Genomic DNA, 21,311 nt, shown 5'->3' with positions numbered 1-21,311 from the left:
TGATTCCATTCCCTTGTGTAGTTATTCAATTATGAGAATGAATGAATAAGATGTCCATTCCCACTCTTCATTCTTGTCTACCAAACATGACTCGTGTTTTTTCTAAAAGAGTTTTTTTGTAGAATCACCTATTAAGTGCTTCTTTAGAAATAACTACATTTGATTTTTCAACTTTTTAAAAATACTTTTTAAATCTTGTTAATCTCCTTATTTTTCTTCAAAAGTCTTTTGTACTATAAATGCTTTCTAAAATTAGTCGTAACCACATTCAATTTTATACTATAAATGCTTTCTAAAAGACATTCAAAATTCATAAGCTCCTTTTCGTAAGCCCAAAAATCTTTTATATCATGTTAGGGTAATGTTTAATTTCTAGCGTTTAACTTTACTTTAATATATAATCATACGTGTTTGGGACCTATATTATAAAATATTTTTATTAAAAATAAGCGTGATTATGATAGTGTTTAAAATTTGTTTAAAAAACTATTTCTAACGTTATATTTGAACAAGAACATACCTTCTCCTCAAAATAGGAAAAAGTTGTATTTAACTTTCAAATGCTATTTTATTCAACATTTGATAAGCCCTCCCAAATATGAGGGTATAAATTATTTTAATAAAAATGCTTAATGTTTCTCAATTTACGATATTATGCCAAAAAATAATTATATATTATAAAACCTTTTATAATACTAATCACTTATTCGTTTTGAAAGCCGGTTTGATAACATTTTTTAAAACAATTCTCAAAAATTAAAAAACACAATTTCAACAATTTTCAATTACTACAAGAACAAAATTATATTTAAAAACTCAAATATTAAAAACATTTTTTCAAACCATTCCAAAATTATATTAAGCATTCTTTAAATTAAAAATTGTCCTCTCTTCTGAAAAATAAAAAATTATTTTTAATAACATTTTCCAAACAGGTCCTAAATCTCTCGCATTCTGGAATAAGCCTCTCTCAAACCTCTCTCTCAATCTCTCATATTCTACATGTAACTACTGTGACTTTTTTTAAGTCACATGTGAGTCTTAAGATTTTCCTTCTCATTTTCCCAAGAAAACCCATGAAACAAAAACCAAACAAATGCAAGCGAAAAAAAGGGTTTCTCCTACATTTTATCTGGTAAATACTGCAGCAAAATAGCTGAAAAATAATAAGAATAATAAGATGAGCATTAGCAGAATCTGGCTAAACATCGTTGTTGCATTTCACTCAAAACAAAGGGGTGTCAAAATCAAATGAAAATAGTAAAAACCAGTCTGGGAGGGTGGGCAGCATATATATATATATAAAGAAGCGAAGTAACAAGGAATCCAGACAGGCCAAGTCTACCAAAGATGAGCTGTGACCTCCTTTGTTGTGTGCCAACATCCTTCTGTGAGTAGGTGTAGTCTGTGGCTTTGTAGAAGCTGGTGTAAGCGAGTCCTCACTACCTGGAAGACGAGACCTCAGTGCTGCAAATGGGGCAAACCTACAGTCACAGAGCAAAGAATGGTGCATAAGGCAGTCTGTTAAATACCAGCGATGATCAACTAAAGTTTCATGATTTATGAAATTATGTTCTATAGAAATATATGGAATGTGTAATGTGGAAAAAACAAAAAGGAATTTGGCCTGACTTTGAATGCTTCCCACCAAGGACAGGTTCCAAACAAGAAAAGAAGGGAAAAGATGTAGTTGATACATATCCTGTATGAGACTTATTGAACAAAGAGTTTTCTGGCAAATGGAGTTTTGTCCGAGTTCCATTCAACTGTCTTGAGTAGCCCGAGAAATAGTTAAGCACACATAAACTTCTTAGGATGCATTTGGTATGCGAGAACATGAATGGAAGTAGTATGGGAATGAAGGTGAATCATAATATCATGTAAAAGAGAGGAATCAATGTGTAAGTGAGAATGGCATTTGCTTTCTACAACAATGATTTTTTTTTTTTTTAATTCTTATTCTAAAAACCAATCCAAACACACTAATAAATAAAGAAAGGAATTAATTTTCCATCTCAACAATCCAAACATGGCCTTAAGAATGGATGGACTGATTAGGTGAGGCAATGCCTATCACAAAATTGAATAAGAATGTACTTTCATTCCACAAAACCACAAAATATCTCACTTTTTATATTACTAGACAGCGGAAATATCATTATGCTCATTGCTCCTTGTAATCGTTATACTCAATTTAAATTTCAAGGGAATGGGGCAAGGAATGAGGTGCACTAAAAGTCAATTGCATACAACAAGTATTAAGCTGGGGCCAAGTTAAATTTGAGAGAAGCGCTTTTCATTCTGCTCATTGCTCTAGTGGGAGTTTCTATGTTCATCATCCTCTCATCTTCAAATTGAAAGGAAAATTTACCACTGCCCATTTACCTCAGTCCAAGTGGCAGGTGTGGTGGGGTGTGGCTAGGGTAGGTCCAGGCTCAAATAGTCTGTTCTTCTATATGAAATAGCAGAGGAAAAAAAGAAGAAAAACAGACTAGATTAACATGTTTGGAAGTTATTTTACTGGATAATATTATTATTTTTTATAGGTGTTTTACTGGATACTATTATAGTTTTATCGTATGTTATTATACAAAATATTACCTTTAAATTCTTCCCCTTCACACAGGCCCCCAAAACACACAAACAGAGCCCATATTCATCATATTTACTACAGGTAGTTGCATAGTTCTTAGATTTATATGATGTTCTAGGGATTGAACATGCTGTCTGATGATGAACACAAAACATTACCTTTAAACATTTTTTTCTTTTCAAAAAAGAATAAGAGCCCCTTCGGTTAAAGAAAAACATGTTCATATGCTGTTATGAACTCAAATTTCATGGAAAACAAGGCCATACATCGCAAGAAAATCATTCTACTCCTTTTTTGTTCCAATGAAATCACTATAATTTATATGAGGCATCATTCCTTATTAATTCTGATAAATGAATGGATCTTGAGAATATCTACCAAAAAATTCCTTATTAATTCTGATAAATGAATAGATCTTGAAAATATCTACCAAAAAAAACATCCATCGATAAGAAACAGAAAAAGCCTGAAGTTACAAGCAGGCAAGGATTGTAATTCAAATTTTCAATGGAGCCCCTGGATAAAAGAAAGATTTTAAAAACTGAGACCCAACTAAGCACATGAGAGCCCTCAATCCAATACTGAGTCAAATTTCTAAAACCAGGAAATGTTACAACCTAAAAGCCATAAATCAAAACCTATGCATGAATGAGGAAGGAGACTTGTTGAGTCAAAATTCAATACAAAAACATGGAATAAAATTTCCAATGGAAAGTTAGAATCACTAAGCATTGTTTTTGACAGAATATAATGATGGCACACTAGGGAGAACATATGTGGAACCCTTGGTAAAACAAGAAATTAGGTGGAGAACCAAAACCATACAATACGAAAAATAAATACATAAATAAGCATACCTTGTTTATTTGCAACCAATTGTTTATGCACTCAGAATGGTATGAATGTTTGCAAGAAAGCACAGTCAAGGTCTCACCATCCTCATAGTCCAACCGGCAAATGACACATCTAAAACACAAAGTAAGAGAATTTTAACCTTACATCACCACTACTTAATCATTAAAAATTTAGTGCATTTGTTGCTTACGAATCATTGCTTCCTTCCTGATTGCTTTGTGCCTTGTAGGTAACTGAAGGCAAAGAGGCAATTGTATCAGATGAAAGCCCTCGGCTCTCAGTTCCGATTACTTCACCCAATGCAAGCAATTCCTGAATTATTTAAGCAGTCTACATTCAATAAACCAGAATAGAAGCCCCAAGTAGAAGCCCCAGAGTCCAAATCCAAGCTTACCTCATATGAAAGTTCATCTGGGTCAACCTCCTCCCATGTATCCTGAAAACCAAAAATGTATAAGATGCATGATACATACCAGAAAAATGGAACAAAATAGCTCTATGCTATACCAAAAAAGAGCCACACACGAGAAAATTCTCAACACAACTGAATAAGAAGCCAATTCAAATATATTTAAAATTTAAAATCTAGATGGCATACACATTTAGGATAGAATTAAAAGAAATCTATATGTGATCTATATATATCTGATGACATGTAGAATCCTGGTCCAAAGAAGAGTTTGAAAAAAAAAATGAAATTTAAAAAAAGAAGGATCACAGCTGAACAAAGCTTATCAAGATTTTTTTTGATAAGCTTGAATGAAGACTGGACAACAGACCCTTTCCTAGCTGCCAAACTAAAAATGAATGAAGAGTCAAAGAAGACTAATGACAGGCAATCAAATATTATAATCATGCTTCCAGAACAAAAGACTAAGCTATCCCACTCATACTTTTCACTGACTATGACTTTCTTGCTAAAGTTCTCGTAGTAGTCATTGCATCACAACATTCTGATAGTTAATTATTGCACTGTTCTTTAATTCTATTTCCCTTTGAAGGGGTAACTCATCCTTCTTGCACCATTTGTTTCATTATTAATGACATGGATATGTCATTTTCTATTCTCATCCCAACATAGAGGTGGACCATATGGGTTATACCCAATGTTTTAAAAACCGGACCGGACCGGCCGGTCCGACCGGTTGAACCGTCGACCAGTGAACTTTCCGGTTCGGTCCAGCTCAATGAACCGTTTTGTGGTCAAACTGGCATTGAACTATTCAAACCACCGGTTGAACCGCCAAACCAGACAAACTGTCCGGTTTTTTACAAACCGGCCAAGGCTTTTTTTTTTTTTTTTTCCTATTCTATAAATACTTGTTTACTATTAAAAGGCCCATTATCCATTGAGCCCATTCCACACCGAATACTTTTGAAACTTAAACTAATTATAAGCCCACATTTGGTTCAAGCCACTAGGCCCAATCAAATAAAACAATAGCTTATAAATCTTTCCCTTGGGCCATGCCTCCAAGCCCAATTTGCTGGCTTGTTTAGCTTGCAAAGCATGTTGCAAGGTATTTATAGAGCACTTGAAGCACATGGAATTTATGTGTTTCCGATGTGGGATTGGGAATAGGACTAACATTGCCTCTTTGAGGGATGGACGCATGATGGCTGGACTTTGAACTATTGAGCATTGCAATGTTGTTAAAAAATATATATATAATAAGACTTAAGATTAATGTTTTTATATTTCAAATTTTTATCATATAAAATCTTTAAAGAAATGTAAATATTTTAATTCCTGTTTATTTTTATAAGAATAATATAATAATAATTATAAAAAATAATATAAATTAATTAACAAAATAATTTTAAAACAATAAAATACAAAGATAAAAAGATAAATTAAATGTTATAAATTTTTTCATCTTAAATATATCTTCATTCTTAAATATTATATATTTCTATTTAATAAAATTTAAAATATTAAACTTTATCATTTAATTTAATATACCAAATATAAAAATCAAACATTATTAAAATTTATAATTTTATATATTTTTAATTTTTATAATTATTTTTAATTTTATATAATATATAAATTATATATTTATTACATTACCAATTCACCGTGGTTCGACCGCCGGTCCGACCAATGAACTGTGAACCGGTAATTTTTCTGGTTCGATGACCGGTCCAGTTCTGAAAACATTGGTTATACCATCCCGCTGGTTCCATATGGGGGAATGGGTTGTTAGGGGCCCTCAAGTCAGTATAAAAACAAACACAAAGCAAAGAACAAGCCAATTCTCTGACAAATCATCTAGGTTCGGGGAAGGCAAGATCCTTTACTGACCAGACTAGGGAATTGTCTATGAGTAGGATAACACTCAGGACGCCTTAAAGTCAGAGGTCAAAGATGACCTCCTTTTTTTGGTGAAGGCCTTACTCTATCCCATGTGAAATAGCAGCCTTCAAGGACTACTGAGTCAAGGCCTAATCTAAAGCTGTCATTTTTCAAAGGGAAAATCAAACATCCACAAATCTAAAAGCTATTGACCATAGTTGAAAGGAATAGATTGTGTGCAATATTAAGAAAGCCAAGGATTAAAAGTTTCTCATGTGACTGAATAAATGGCCACTTAAAGTGATTTAAAAGTTAAAAAGAGAGGGGCATATAGGAGAAAGAATGAAATAAATGCTACTTATCAGTTGTCTGGTGAACAGTCCAACAAATGGCTGCCCTAAAAGAAATATAAAATAGATCCTGCTGATGGGTAGAATCTCTATTTAAAGCATATTCCAAGATGCCAGTCACATAAGCAATTGCAAAACAAGAAAGCATACTTTATAGAGAAGAAAAAATTCTTAAGACAGAGGGGGGGAGAGAGAGAGTCCAAAGGATGACTATGGCTAGGGCTGTTACAATAGTCCTGTATGAACTGATTTACAACTGAATTTCACCCTTGAGGCCCAGTTCAAGTGGCAAGGCTTGGGGTGGGAATGGAGTAAGTTCCAGGTTTAAATCCATGTAACAACCTAAAAGTCAGATGATGAAATGAAAAGACCTAGGATGGAGAAGATCATAATATGAGTGATTCATGGATTTATGTTCTTATATATCCTCTCATATGCTATTATATGATATAATATAAGATCCATGTCTACAGACATCATCATCTATCTACATCCAGAAAGCTGCTTGCTTTGGAAGAAACTTGTTGGTTCAAGAACGGGTTTTTAAAAGAAGAATGTACTTCAACGATACACCCTTAGGCACAGCCATAAATAACATAGAGATCACACTTGTGAAGGGTGGACAATTAACTAGAGTAAAAGGGTTCTATAACGAAACTGATTACAAACGAGGGGGCATCCACAGTAAGATTACCTGTTGGAGAGATCAGTTTGATATATAAAAACTGATCAGCAACAGTTTGACAAGTGGAGAATGTTGGGGTGAACTAGAAAAGTTTGGTCCAGTCAGATCAAGTGTTGTCTAAGTGAGACAACTATAGTAAGAATAGTTATGAATCCATCCAGGTGGTGGGGGAAGAGCCCTAATCCAAAAGGATATAGAGTAGAATTTCAGCACACTCATGTAGTTGCAAAAGTAAAGGATGGATGGATGGGTTTTACCAAAAAGATTGAAGGTTCAAAGGGAATATAATCATGAAGAGAGGTTATGAGAAAAAGTTGGAATGATGTTTCACTAAGGGCATATGCAGCTCAAAAAGGTTTCTATAATAAGAGTGAACTTGGACTAAAATTAATAACCTTAGTAGCCAGCACCAGAACCTCTCTGAATATTATTGTAAAGCTTGGGAAAGGTGGATAACTAGAGCATGTCAACAACAAATGTCAAATTACATGCATAGGAAAATCAGATAACTCTTTTAAGATGAATGCAACTTCACAACAATAGTCTGATTCTCCTATCAGGGAGGAAAAAACTCTCAATGTCAGTCATAAATGGAGAACTCAACCAGCCAAGCAGTGTTAGAAGATATAACACATTCCATAGCTAGGAGGAAAAAACTAATAACGAGCAAAACAAAACTATAGAAGCTACTGGCATTAGTTGGGAAAAATAAACTGTGAGCATCGTTACACAAACATGCAACCAACCAACTCCCAAACAGAACATACACACACAAAAAGGGAGCCTGAGAATGACACCAACCATATGTAGGAAATTTCTTCCCATTTATGACTGCCATGACCGGCACTTCTCAACATGACACCCATGCCCAACACCTCTTTGGACATTTATAAAAGGTCTACCTTTATTTATATTTAAATGCACACATCAAGAATGGCAGCAACTGACCTAATATCCATTTTTCAAAACATATCAATAAATTGGAAGAGTGAATTTGAAAATCCAAATCAAAGACCAAGAATCGGGAACTCGAACCAAACTAAAGAATTTGGAATTATGGAGATTAGAGTTTATATGGGATTTGAATCCCTTCATGTCAACCCACTCAAACATACCAATATCTTTCAACCGAACACGTATTAAAGCACCTAATATTCATAGTAATTGGGAAAAAGAATTTTCAGGAATAGACTAGAAAGGAACCTAGTTTTAAAAGGCACAAAGTGCACCAAAAGCGCAAAAGTCTCCTATGGCTTAGGCTCAAGGTGCACACTTAAAGTGCAAAAGTCTCCTATAGCTTAGGCACAAGGTGCAACACAAGGTACATGCCTCAGTGAAGTGAAATGCAACCTAGGATGCGTATCAGTTTTATAAAATATGATTCAAAATCTAATATAATCAATAAAAAAAGATTTAATATTGCAAACATTTAAAAGAAGCATTCAATAAATAAATAATGAAATTATATAAATTCCAATGTAAAATTAGAAATTTTAAGAATAAAATTGTTTAAAAAGGAAGAGTAAAGTAAACAAGGTGCGCCTCTTCAATAAAGACACATGTCTTAGTAAGCGAGGCATTGTAACTAGAGAGTGGTTGAGCTTTGAGCCTACGCCTACTTAAAGCACACCTTTTAAAACTTTGGAAGGGAAAGTTAGAAAATACGGTATATCAATTGGAACTTTCCTTCCAAGTTGTTAATTTAGTCTGTTCACCACAAGTCTTAGGACCATATTTGAAGGGAGATGGCTCCAAAAACAAGTCTAAAAGATTGATGAATGCTCACTCTTTCAGCTAAATTGAAAACCAAACACCAATATCACTTCTCACTACCTCCATCAAGAAAAACCCCGACCCAGCTTTTCTAGGCTTCCCCTTTCTCCTACCATACTACCTTCAACCTGAACACACCTGTACAATCATGGGCCTCTCAAACATGGGAATACCATCTTAACCCTCCATTTTCTCAGGAATGCCTTTGTTTCCAATTCTTTGCTTTTTATGCACAGATTACATAACAGCAACAAACTATTTGTCAAACTAATTATGTTAATAGAACCTCTTTATGTTTGATCTGACAACTTGAAAAGAATCACTAGTATGGACCAAACTATGGCCATGCAGGAGATTTCTACTCCTGCAAAGGTTGCATCTTTGACCCCTAGAGGAGACCTGTTCAATCTCATATGACAGCCCCATTGTCATCACATATGACCTCACCTTAATCCAAATTCCTAGAGTAGCCTTCCCTGCTCCAGTAAAGTTCATCTTGATGTGATTTCCCTTTGCAACCGTCTTCTTCACACCCTAATCATAAGGCACTGTAATTTTATAAGATATGTCCCTCTTCAAACTCATCTAGACCCACTGCTGATGCTAACTGCATCATCTTACAGATGTATCTGTTTCCAATTCTATACTCTCTTTATTGGTTGGTCCTATACACCAATTACACAACTAAAAATCCCGGCATGATTTTGTCCCTTCAATTCCAATTTTATAAGCATCAACACACATTTAGACGTCTACACAATTGACTAATGGATACACCAGAAATTTGAGATTAATTATTTGCATGAGATACGTGTGTGTCAAGCACATGCATCCACCCACCCACCCACAAACACAAACACGTAGAAGCAGGGAAACATTCTTTATAATTGGATAAAAGAATACCTGAGAGTTACCGCCATGATCCTCTGTATCCTCAACTCCATCTACAACCACAAACCAGTAATAATTTCCAACATATTTAAAGGAACATATAAGCAAGAGAAAGAAAAAAGGACAGTTGAAGGTCAATCACTTCTGAACAGGCACTCACGATCATGTATCCCAGCAAGGGCCAACAACCTTGCAGCCATTTCTTGTTCTTCAATGTGCTGTAGAGCTCTTGCATAGGCCTCATCGCTAGAAAACACAGCTGGATCAAATTCAATAGTTGGGTTGTCGTCCTCCCCATCATCAGCTTGAGCATGCACATCAAAAGCATCTTCATCAGTGCCATCATACTCCCCTTCATCCTCATCCTCATCATCAACCCCATCATCCACATCAGTGCCATCATTGGGATCATCAAACTCTTCCTCATTGAAATAGCTTCCAGCTTCCCAACTTCCGTAATCACTCCCTTCACCATTGATCCTTAGCATCATATATGCTCTTTCCTACTCCACAAACCACCCAACAACAATTAATAAAATAGGGAATGAAGATTAAACATTCAAAAAACAAGTAATCAATTGTAGCATAAAACCCAAGTTTTCAAACTCAATTCCCTGATGAGAACATTTCAATTTGAGATTGAACTGAGGAAACTAAAAGAAAAGTAAGATTTGAATATTATGTTTAAAACTTTGCAGAAAAAGAAGAGAACTGCACAAGTGATGGAGATGAAAATAAATGCTTAGAAAAAGCAAAACTTGCAAGTCGGGAAAACTACCTAAACACTGAGTGGAGAATACCCTCAGCACTTGGGGCTTCCAAATTACATACTTAAACAATTTTTTGGCCCAATTTTTTTCACTTCTATATATTCAGTAGCTCAAAATTCTTACGCAAAATTAGACCAAAACTGAAATTTTCATAGCCAAATTCCTCATTTTAAACAAAAGCTGCCGGAAGAAACATTCTCATCAGCAGGCTAGTCCGGATCACATAATTCAGTTTTTTCAAGTCCAAACTAAACCAAAGATTCAAGATTCCAAGTTTCCTTTATTTTTCCTGCATTTTCCCGGCAACCAAACAACCAACAACACACACAAATCTCCAACAAACAAAAAAGAAACAATCAACAACAAAACGAACACCCAATTCCAAATCAAGAAACCACAAAACCACCCACAATCCCCATCCAGATTCAAACAAAACGATTCAACCCAAATTCCCACCCAAACCCCAGAAAATCAAAATCTAAACCTTCACACAAACAGATGACGTACCTGCTCCTGCAAGGTGCGGGCGAGGGCGAGGTCGGCATCGACCTGGCTAAGATTGGTGAACGGAGTCCTCGAAGACTGGCGAGGCGGCGCCTGGTTCGAATTAGGGTTTGGGTCTTCGGCGGCCGGGGAATTAGGGTTCTGCTCCTCAGCGGCCGTGGCGGTGGCGACGGATTTGGGTTCATCGGAGTCAAGTTTAGAGTTGGTGGTGGTGATGTTGTTGTTCTCCATAGATTTGAATTTGCAGAGAAACGGAATCGGCTGTGGATTATTCGAAGAAGAATCTGAGACCAGGAAAAAGGAGATGTCGCGATTATTATTAGAGAGAGAAAACAAAATTTTGGAAGTATTGCTTTTTTGTGATTGGTTTAATTGTTTGTTTGTATTTTAGATGGAAACAATTTTAATTCAAATTAGATGGATTAGGGAAAAGGATTCCCCCTCCCCCATCCTAATTAGACCTAATATTTGATTCAATTTGAATAAAATTGGATTCATATATTTTTGTTCATATTTGTCTAGGAATTAAAAAATATATATATGTTTTTTTTTTTTTTAAATCGAACCCAAATTTTTTGTTTTTTCCTCGATTTTATCTAATAAAATTTATTATTTTTAAAAAAAATTAATTTGATTTGGTTCTTTTTTTTTTCAATTGATCATTTTGTTGGTTTTTTTGTTTTCACATTCCTATTTTTTTTTATACGTACATCCCTAATTAAAAGTAATTAGGTTTAAAAGCAATGGTACAATGTCATAGTAATTAGATTAAGGAAACATTTGATTGGTAGGATATGATAAAATAAGATAAGATATTAATATCTTAGGATATTATATCTTTTTTTATAGGAAATACATAGATAAAATAGAATATAATACATATATTTTATAATATTATATCCTATTGATAGGAAATACATATCCTACTACATAATTTTCAATGGAATATGATATATATATATATCCTATTAATATAATAATTTAAGATAGTATATCCATATGTTATGTTATATTAAGTTTATATTTAATTTATGAAAAAAAAATATGAAATATGTATTATTTTTAACATTTAAAATAAAAATTATACCATATTCCAATATTTTCTATTTTAAAAATTATGATTTCTCTTATATTTAACAATATTTATTATGAAAATATTTAAACGTTATAAATAAATTTTTTACATTATATTATTTAATATATATATATATATATATATATATATATATATATATATATATAATTTATATATCATATATTGATATTATTTTATAATTATTTTTTTAGTTTTTCTTTTTTAATCATAAATTAAATTATAATAAAAGAATTTATTTTGTAGAATGAGTATATTAAAAAAATAAAAAATAAATAAAATTTTGATATATAAGTTATGTATATCTCCTATCTTACTATGGGAGTAATATATCATATGTGAAAGAGATAAAAAAAAAATGGTGAATAATATATCCTAACACTTATCATATCTCATGTTTGGTTGAACATAGGATATGATAAGTAATGTTATAATTTATCATATTCCATCACTAACTAAATATCCCCTCTCTTATCTTATCTCATAATGTATCCGATTAACCAAACATGGCCTAATGGTAAAAAGCAATCCAACCTTCATAAATTATAATGTGGGTTTTATATTTAATAAATTAGTTTTCAATGTAGATACACTTCCAATTTTTTACTTTCCAAAAAAAAAAAAAAACATTAGTAATTGTTATATATTTTTAATTAAAAAATAATATTGCTTTTTTTATAAAATACCAAAATTCTTAAAAATTTATATTGAAAAAGTAATAATTTTAAAAATTGTTTAAAAAAAATTGTCATATGAAAAACTTTTATTACCTTGATTTTTAAAGATATAAGGTGATTATATAAAAAAATGTTTTACTTTTATTTAGAAGTTTTTTATTTTTTATTTAAAAAAAAGAAAAAGAAACCATATATAAAAGGACACTAGATTAATTTTAAATAATTTTTAATTTCAATATGACTCTCAATATTTATTTAAATAAATTATTGTATCATTAACATCTAATTATCAGTATTTCATTTTTATTTTAATAACTCTTATTTTTCCATTTTAGTAAAATTTAAGTAAGCATGTTATTCAATCACATTTTAAAGTAATTTTATCATGTCAAAAAGTAAGTAGATTAATTTAATACCAAAGAAAAACTATTGTATTGAAAGAAAATTAATCGTGACAATTAAGTGGTTGAGAATTTAGTAAATCATGGCTTTAAAAGTGTGTTTTAAAAATAAGATTTAATTATTCTAACTTATTAAATTCTTGTGAATATGTGTAATGATTAAAATAATAATATTAAAATTTAACTTCTAAATATAATAGAACATTTAAAATAAAGATGTGATTTTTAAGTAGCTCTCTCGATATACTTCCTATTTTTTGTTTTAAAATGATGAATTTCTCTCACCTCCCCTCAAGCTAAATACACATTACCTCACTTATTTAAAATTTTATCAAATATCTTTCCAATTTTAAGTAAAAAGGTGGGTAAATGAGAATAATAAACGAAAAGAATAAAGAGTATTGATGAAATTTCAAATCATTGGAGACTAAGTGTATTCAATTAAAATCTCAAAGAAGATGAATGAATTAACTCATTTTTTAAATGGGAAAATAATAATAACATATGTACGAGTCTTTAAAAATGTGACGTGATATAAGAATAATGGATTTATTATTTAATAATATGATTTATGTTTCCATTTTTTATCTATCATATTTATGCATTATATCTTACAAGCATTTTGACTTAGCATCTCTTGGATTTTACATGACTTTGATACATTAGGAGTTGCAAGAAAGATCCAAGTCATGGGTTCCTTACAAGTAAATGATTTGTTTATAGTTAATTTATGAATTTAAGCAATCAATTTTAGATTGTAGTGCACTACTTTTTAATTAAAGGGATGATTACGCTTGGTCATTAGGATGAGTTTTCCATTGTAAGTGCACTAATGTGCATAATTACATAGTAAATAGGACTTATAGTGAGTCATGACATTAACTATTAGGTAGTCATGATCTTTTTAAGTTGTTATATTATATGACCTCTTAACTTTGAGGGGATATTAGTCTTGTGCTAAAGTTTATAGTAATTTTAACCTACGAGTCAAACCTTAATGTAGTCGCATATTTCCCATGGAATGAGTTAGTATTGATAGAGGTAAATAACAATAGGTATTTTCAATAGAAGCACCATGATATCTCATAGGATTGAAACATCGTGCCCCTTTGGGTGTTCTTAAGAATGTGTGTTTAAGCAATTTATGGTTGTAGTAGTTCTTTAATTGAAATTTGACATATGCTCTTTGTGACAGAGTATGTCACTTAAAAACACAATAGAGTATGTCACTTAAAAACACAATAGAAGGATTTGAGACTCAAGGAAAATATGGGTAATCTTGAAATATTTATAGCATTCATATTGCTAAATTATAAACATTAGTTTAAGGGGAGCCTACATATGGTGGATAGTAGGTCATAGATTCGAGTTCTTGTATCTCGTTCTAGTATGTATAGGATACTAGAGTGTAGTTGACTCGTTATATTAGGATATTGAGTTAATTTTAGAATTATATTATGAGGAATCTAATATTTTTCTATGGATCTCAATGGTCCTTACTTGAGCTTATACTTCATGGTGACATGACTTATAAGGGTTAATTGTATTCTTTGTTCACTTATGTGTATAAGAACATTTTAATAAATATGCAAGGTTACACAAAAGCTCGTGAATGGTCTTTATAGACTATGTTAATTGACTAATTAGAGCTTTTATTAAGACCTATGTGAGTTGGTTTAAGTGACCCAAGACCAAATGTGCTTAAATCACTCAAGCCCATAGCTAGGAAGCTTATATAAACCCTCCTCTTAGCAGCTGAGGCCATTACTCTTGAGAACCTTGTCTTCCATTCACTTAAAAGAAAAGAGAACTCTAAATACCAACCCTTCTATAGAACTCTATCCCTCTTTTGTCGAGATCCAAAAAGAGCCATTGAATACAAGGTAAAACATATTTTTCTAGATTTAAAAGTTTTTATTGCCTAATGCTTCCATTATATTTAGATCTATGGTCTAGGGATGTGAATTGAGTAATTAAGATATTCCCAGCATATATAACATGAACTCTTAGAAGACTTGTATTGAAAAAGTCATATTTTTAAACGTGAATTCTTGAAGATTTACACTAAAAAAAAATTAAATATAAAATCTTTTACTATCTCAATTTTTAAAATTTTTGAAAATGATTTTTAAAGTTATAAGATAAATTTATATTTTTTTTATAAAATATTCTAAAGTAATTATGAGGAGCCTAAAATCAATTCCAAATGAGGTCTAATGGTAATTTAGTTGAGCTATTTTTTGGTATAGCTGTTATAAATTTAATGCTAATCATTTAGAGGACATTTGGTTTCATTTTTTCCAAAAAGTTTTTGAAAAAGTTTACTTTTGAGTAATAATAAATTGATATTTTCTATACATTAAATGATAACATGGAGAAGGCATGACAAATGATAAGTAAATTGACCACATTTATAAGGCCCATAAATAAATACTTAAATTTCTTTATGATTTAATATTTGTGTGTTTATTTCTAATTTCTCTTAATTTGTTTTGATTAAAAAATATTTTTAATCTAAAAAGTGTTTTTGGAAAAAAAAAATACTTTAAAAAATTGAAAAATCACTTGTAATATTTCATAACGAATCACTTAATAAATCATTCTCTCAAAAACACATTTCAAAAAATACTTCCATTGAAAACATTTCAAAGAAAAACATTACTAAACACACTCTTAGAGTGTGTTTAGCAATGTTTCCATTTAAAGTATTTTTAGTAAAATTATTTTTTTTAAAAGAGTCATGTATCAAATATTTCTCCAGAAAAAATTAGAAATATTTTGTTTTTATTTTTTAAAAGCATATTCTAAATTTTTTCACATGTTTGATTTTCCTTAGAAAACACTTTTTATGTTAAAAATGTTTTATGAAAGCATAGTCAAATATATTCTAGCACAAATACACTTCCCTTTTTCTATTTTTAAAATGAAAAAATAGTAGTAACTTTTATATAAGATATAATAACTTTTATATTCTTACATTGAAAAAATTATTGATTTTAAAAACTATTTGAAAAAATTAAGTTATCAACTCCAATTTTAAAATTTTTAAAAGTGATTTTAAAAGATGTAATGTAAAATCTATATATTTTTTTTTAGAGGATATTCTACTTTTATAGAGAAAATTTTAAAATTAAAAACAAAAATTAGGAAATACATCAAAACAAACAAGTGAACTATGAATTAAAATATAGATGGTGACTGATAGGAGGAATACTTATCTTATAATTAAATAAGCAAGTCTCTTTGTGTGTGTTTGATAAACTAACTTAATAACTTAAAGTGACTTAATAACTTGATTGAAGTCATTAAATAAATTAAATATATTTGATAAAATAACTTAATGGTATGATTTAAAGTAAAAAATAATTTAAGTGATAAATATGTTTATAATTTTATTTTACATTTTTATCCTCCTTTATCCTAATTATTTACACGATCTCTTTTACTACTACATGACCTCTATTATTATTCGATATTTTTTACCCTAATTATAATTTATAAGGATAAATATGTTAATTTGATAATTTAGAATATAAGTTAATTTTATGAAAAAAAAACTTAATATTTAAAATAAGAATTAAGTAATAAATTTTAAGTCAATAACTTATATACAATTTAACTTAAAATTAATTTAAATAATTAAACAACAAATTGTAAGTTTTATCATACATCCCCTTCAACTTGATATTTCTTGATTTGGCTCTTACAAAAAATAAAAAGGGGAAAAGTCTGGGCTCGGCCCTATAGCGTAAAACATATTAGTAAGAAGTGAAACCAAAATATTGAGCTAATGATCTTACTTCAACAACATTATTCATTAAAGTTAGCAATGGTTCAATGTTTAAAATTTTGATCTTCTTAACGACATTAAGTACAGAAGGTTGAATTTCCCAAGGCATTTATGGAGCTCTCTGTATGTTTGTCCTGCTGGAATGGGCATGGTCAATCTTATTTCAGTGGGGTAAATAGATTCATGTTGTGGTGTAGGGACCCTCATTTTATGTTTCTTCTTTTCTACTTCTTATTTTTAGTTGGGAGTTGGAGAGATAAGAAGATATTTTTTTGGAAAAAATAGTATCTTTTTTTAAAATATTGTATGAATAGGGTGGGCTATAAAATATTTATTAAGGTTATTTTTTGTTTTCAGAAAATATAAGAAAAAAATAGAAAGGAAAAACGGAAGAAAAGAAAAAAAAAAAAAAAAAAAAATTTAAAATCAATAAATTATTTTATAAAATCAATAAATAATTTAAAAATGTATAATTTTAATTACATTTGATTTTTTTTTCCCTATTTTCTATATTGAAATCAGACATTAAAAAATAATTTTTTTTGATATTTTTTTTCCCTTAGTTTTTTTCGGAACCAACCATAACTTAAATTAATACTTTTGGGTGGCATCATACGAATAAAAATCTTATTTTTTTTTCTTTTCTTTTTAATCTTCGATATAAAACTGTAATTCTAATGTTGATTTCAGTGTGAAATTTTATAAACCAAAAATATATATATATATTGACAATGTTGATATCAATATATGAAATAAAACCACATTTACCTATTACCTTGAAATTTTATAAACCAAAAAACCTACGGTAATATTGGTTTTAAAATATAAAATAAAAATACATCTGCCAGGGTAGATTTTAATGTAAAGTAAAATAATAAAAAAAAAGAACCATCAGTTTCAATGTTAGTTTTAAATAGATTTTTTTTTTAAATTGACTTAAAACTACATCTGTTAAAGTTGATTTTTCCATTTATAAAAAATAAAAAATAATAATGCTTTTGTCCACGTGGTTGTCCACACATGTCAAAAGCATTAGTTTAACAATTATTTTGCTACCTCATATTCTTATAATTATTATTTATTTATTTTCTTAAAATTACTTTTTCCAAAAACTTTAAGAAGATGATTTTGGGATATTTTACTAATTCTTAGAATTTGTAATTCAATGTTGCCAAGTTACATTCTATTTTTATGGGGGAATTATGTAACAATACATTGTTTTTTTTTTTTTCTTTTTTGAAAAAAGAAACTTCTAAGAATTAAAAGATTGCCTTTTCATAAATGGTACACAATGGGATAAAATAATCCCTTAAACATGTATTCCAATAGTAATTTTCCTATGAGTTGAATGTTATCCTTTTTATTAAATTGCTTTTCATCAAAGAAGTCAACATGGAAAGGGCACATAAGCCACAACCACATAAGCCTTTGCCATGTAATCCATATGATGGAATCTGTAAATTGCTTCATTCCAAGCCATGGACTATTACGGTGTATGCAGAACTATCCTAGGGATTTCTAAATCTATGCAACAACAAAAGTATTTAAAACATTAAATCAAATAAAACTGTAGATCTATGTACTTAAAAAAACATACCTATGATCTGGATATTCCTAGATTAATTCTAGTTAGTGAAAAAGTTAGCATGGATCTTGAAAATCAAGAGTTTTCCGCTTAATGACTTTCTTTCTTGAATTTAGGAACTTGAGGATGGTGGAATCCTCTTAGAGGGGTGGAGGTTATGATTATTCTTTGTGGATTTTGAAAAACGGAAGAAGAAGACTAAAACCCTAACCCTAAGATGGTTTTATATTGTTAGCATCTTAGATTTAAGCAATGGAAGTAATACCAATTTTTTAGAAATTGATATTTAGGGTTAAAATACTAGCCTTTAGGTTTGGATGCTCCCAAACCTTAAGTACCAACTAATGAAAACAACCTCGAAGACCTAGAGATCTTCCACTTGATGACTTGTCCTTAAGCTTTGGCATAGAGATAGAGAAAAATCTATGAAGGTGGAAGCTAAGGCTCTCTTTAGAATGTGACGGGGGAGAATAGAAGAATGAAACCCTAACATCATAAGGGGTATTTATAAGGTTCTTAACGGGCTTAAGTGACTTGAGCCCATTTTGGGCTTGGGTCACTTAATTTAGCCCAAAAAGAGTTCTAATTAATTTACTAACCTAACATGGCTCCAATTAATCACTTAGCCTAGTTTACAGATGTTGTCCACTAATTCTTGTGCAACCTTTTGTGATTATTAAAATGCCCTTTAGTTTGTTAGGCTCCTTGGTTTAAAAAAAATAAAAATAAAAAATAAAAAAGTATTTTCAATGAAGTTTTACAAGAACAAAATCTAAACCAAATTAGTCATAGAAACTTTTAGTTCTTGAACCAAAAAATAAAAAGAACTAATATCTATATAGTGGTTATGCTGTCTCCATAGGGAATCTTTGATTAACAGTACTAGAAGGTTAGGCCCTAAGAATCAAGGGACATGGACTCTCCTTATCGACAAGACTTGGTAAATCATGACAATCAATGGACTTACGTCATGATTAACCATAGGTTTTGTCCAATGTGTAACCAACACACTAGTGTACTCACTTGGGAAACCTATCCCGACGGGCAAGACAAATTATCCCTCTAATAAGGAAATAATGTACTACAATCTCTACTAAATTACCCAAATTTATGGATTGACTGTTGATAACTTACATATTTACAAGTAACCCATGACTTGCATCCTCTATGCAACTTTTTATGCACCCAAGTCACATATAATGTAAGAGATATGGACGTGTATGCTCAAATAACCAATTCATGCAAATGAGATAAAGGGAAACCAAGAAATATAAATAAATAAATTTATAAATGAATCTCAATCTATTACATCATGTCATGCTTTCTAGGGCCCAATTCCAACAAAAAGCATCGTAGAACTTGCCTACCTAAGAGTATTCCACCTTATCCCTTTCTTCATGGTTTCCAACACGAGAGAAGGATGAGCTTTTCTCTTTCCCATGAGGGTGGCTATGGATCCTTCCTTTGGAATCTCAAAAATCTGAGTAAGAAGACTGACATCCTGACCCCTAAGGGAGTTTATATAGGCTTCCTTATGGACTTAAGTGACTTGAGCCAAAATTGGGTTTGAGTAATCTAATCTAACCCACTTGGGTTCTAATTAATTAATTAGGCTTGATAGGATTTAATTAATTAATTAACCCATTCCAAAAAGTTAATTCATATGATCTAGTACAATATTATGTTTTTAACAAAATTCCCTTACGTATACTTACGAGTAACATAGATCCAAAATACCCTCAAAGTGTGCCACCATAAAATAGGAGCTCGAGCGGGAACCATTAGGACTTGTTGAAAATACTGGCTCTCTCATAATCCAATTTTAAAGTTGACTCAATACTCCATTAAAGAAAGTTAATTATACTCCAATATCTTATGATATTACAATGAGTAAATCTCGGGTCCATGACTTGCTATTGATTGCATGTAGACTCACTATGACTTGATGCCCATAATCTAACAAGGTAGTGTTATCAACCCATAAAGATTACCTCTCTAATCCTTCAGTTAGAGATCTTTTTATTATGTGATCAATTGACATACTCTAACTCCAAGGAGCATATGAAAAATTCCACTAAAGGAGTTACTGTTGTTGGGATTGAGCCCTTAAAAACAAGACATGATGTAACAAAGTTAAACTTAACCATCCTCTTGCTATCCTTTTCATGATTGTTGAGTCGAGGCCAAGCGTGTCGTTGACCTCCAAGCCTTCCAAGACATTGTCTTTCCTGCCATCGTCCATGAGCGGGGTTGAGAGACTTTGTTCCCTCTCCAGGGGACTTACTATCCCCATCTTGTTCATATTTTCTATGCGAACATTCATTTCATTGTTGCCAGAGTCACCTTTCGAGTGACTATGTATGACCAGTCTTTCTTAGTTTCTTCTCGCTTTATCTGGCGTATACTTGGCATGTTGAGACTTGAGGTGCATGTTCCTTTGTTCTCTCCAGAGGTTTAAACTCTCACTCGAGGGGATCTTGAAGTCATTTTGACTTCTTTGTATGTTGCTCATCACCCTCTTTCATCTTATATTTCGATTGTTGGCTTCTCCAAGCCAACATGGCTGCTTGTGACATTCTTTGCCTATTCCTTCTACTTGTCTACTCACTGCACCCAGATTCATTGGTCATCTGCTCGGCTTATTCACAACATTCTTTCAAGTCAATAGTTTTACATTGGCTAAATCATCCTAGATACGATCATTCCTCTTCATGATCCATCCTTAAGAGGAGACACTCTTCCCTTTGCCCTCCTCACGTCATGGATTCTTGAGGATGTTAGTTTTGAGATCGATCTTGCAGTAAGGGTCCATGCTACCCATGCCCTTCTAGATGGGAACTCTTAAGCCAAACACTACAATCATGTGTATGGTCCGATGGCTCCTCCAGCTCATGGACCATAGGATGCAAGATAACGTGCAGAGGTAGTTGAAGAGGAGGATGAGCTCCAAACTATGAAGTAGGGTGGAGTTTCAGAGGTAGATTATCCAAAGCCTACTCCGGAGTTCTACGAGTTCATCACGAGGCATTTACTTCCATTTACTCATTT

General features: G+C 31.4%; 1 protein-coding gene across 3 annotated transcripts; it reads right to left on the bottom strand.

The window, feature by feature from the left end:
- Window positions 1-1,153: 1,153 nt before the first annotated feature.
- On the bottom strand, window positions 1,154-11,278 carry LOC100247631 (E3 ubiquitin ligase BIG BROTHER-related). Of its 3 annotated transcripts, none has more exons than XM_010657605.3 (7): window positions 10,721-11,278; window positions 9,586-9,946; window positions 9,456-9,496; window positions 3,843-3,884; window positions 3,639-3,760; window positions 3,451-3,559; window positions 1,154-1,484 (listed from the first exon to the last, which is right to left on the bottom strand). In XM_010657605.3, exons 1-7 carry the CDS (start codon window positions 10,946-10,948, stop codon window positions 1,443-1,445), a joined length of 945 nt encoding a protein of 314 aa, XP_010655907.1. In that variant the 5' UTR covers window positions 10,949-11,278; the 3' UTR covers window positions 1,154-1,442. The 3 variants fall into 3 exon arrangements, with proteins under 3 accessions (XP_010655907.1, XP_010655908.1, XP_059596405.1); XM_010657606.3 differs by having other exon boundaries at window positions 9,604-9,946; window positions 10,721-11,276; XM_059740422.1 differs by having other exon boundaries at window positions 1,154-3,559; window positions 9,604-9,946; window positions 10,721-11,276.
- Window positions 11,279-21,311: the final 10,033 nt, after the last annotated feature.

The sequence above is a fragment of the Vitis vinifera genome, chromosome 10, assembly GCF_030704535.1.
Source record: "Vitis vinifera cultivar Pinot Noir 40024 chromosome 10, ASM3070453v1".
NCBI lineage: Eukaryota > Viridiplantae > Streptophyta > Magnoliopsida > Vitales > Vitaceae > Vitis > Vitis vinifera.
The sequence above is the reverse complement of the archived record's forward strand: the minus strand, read 5'-3'. Positions and strand labels throughout refer to the sequence as shown.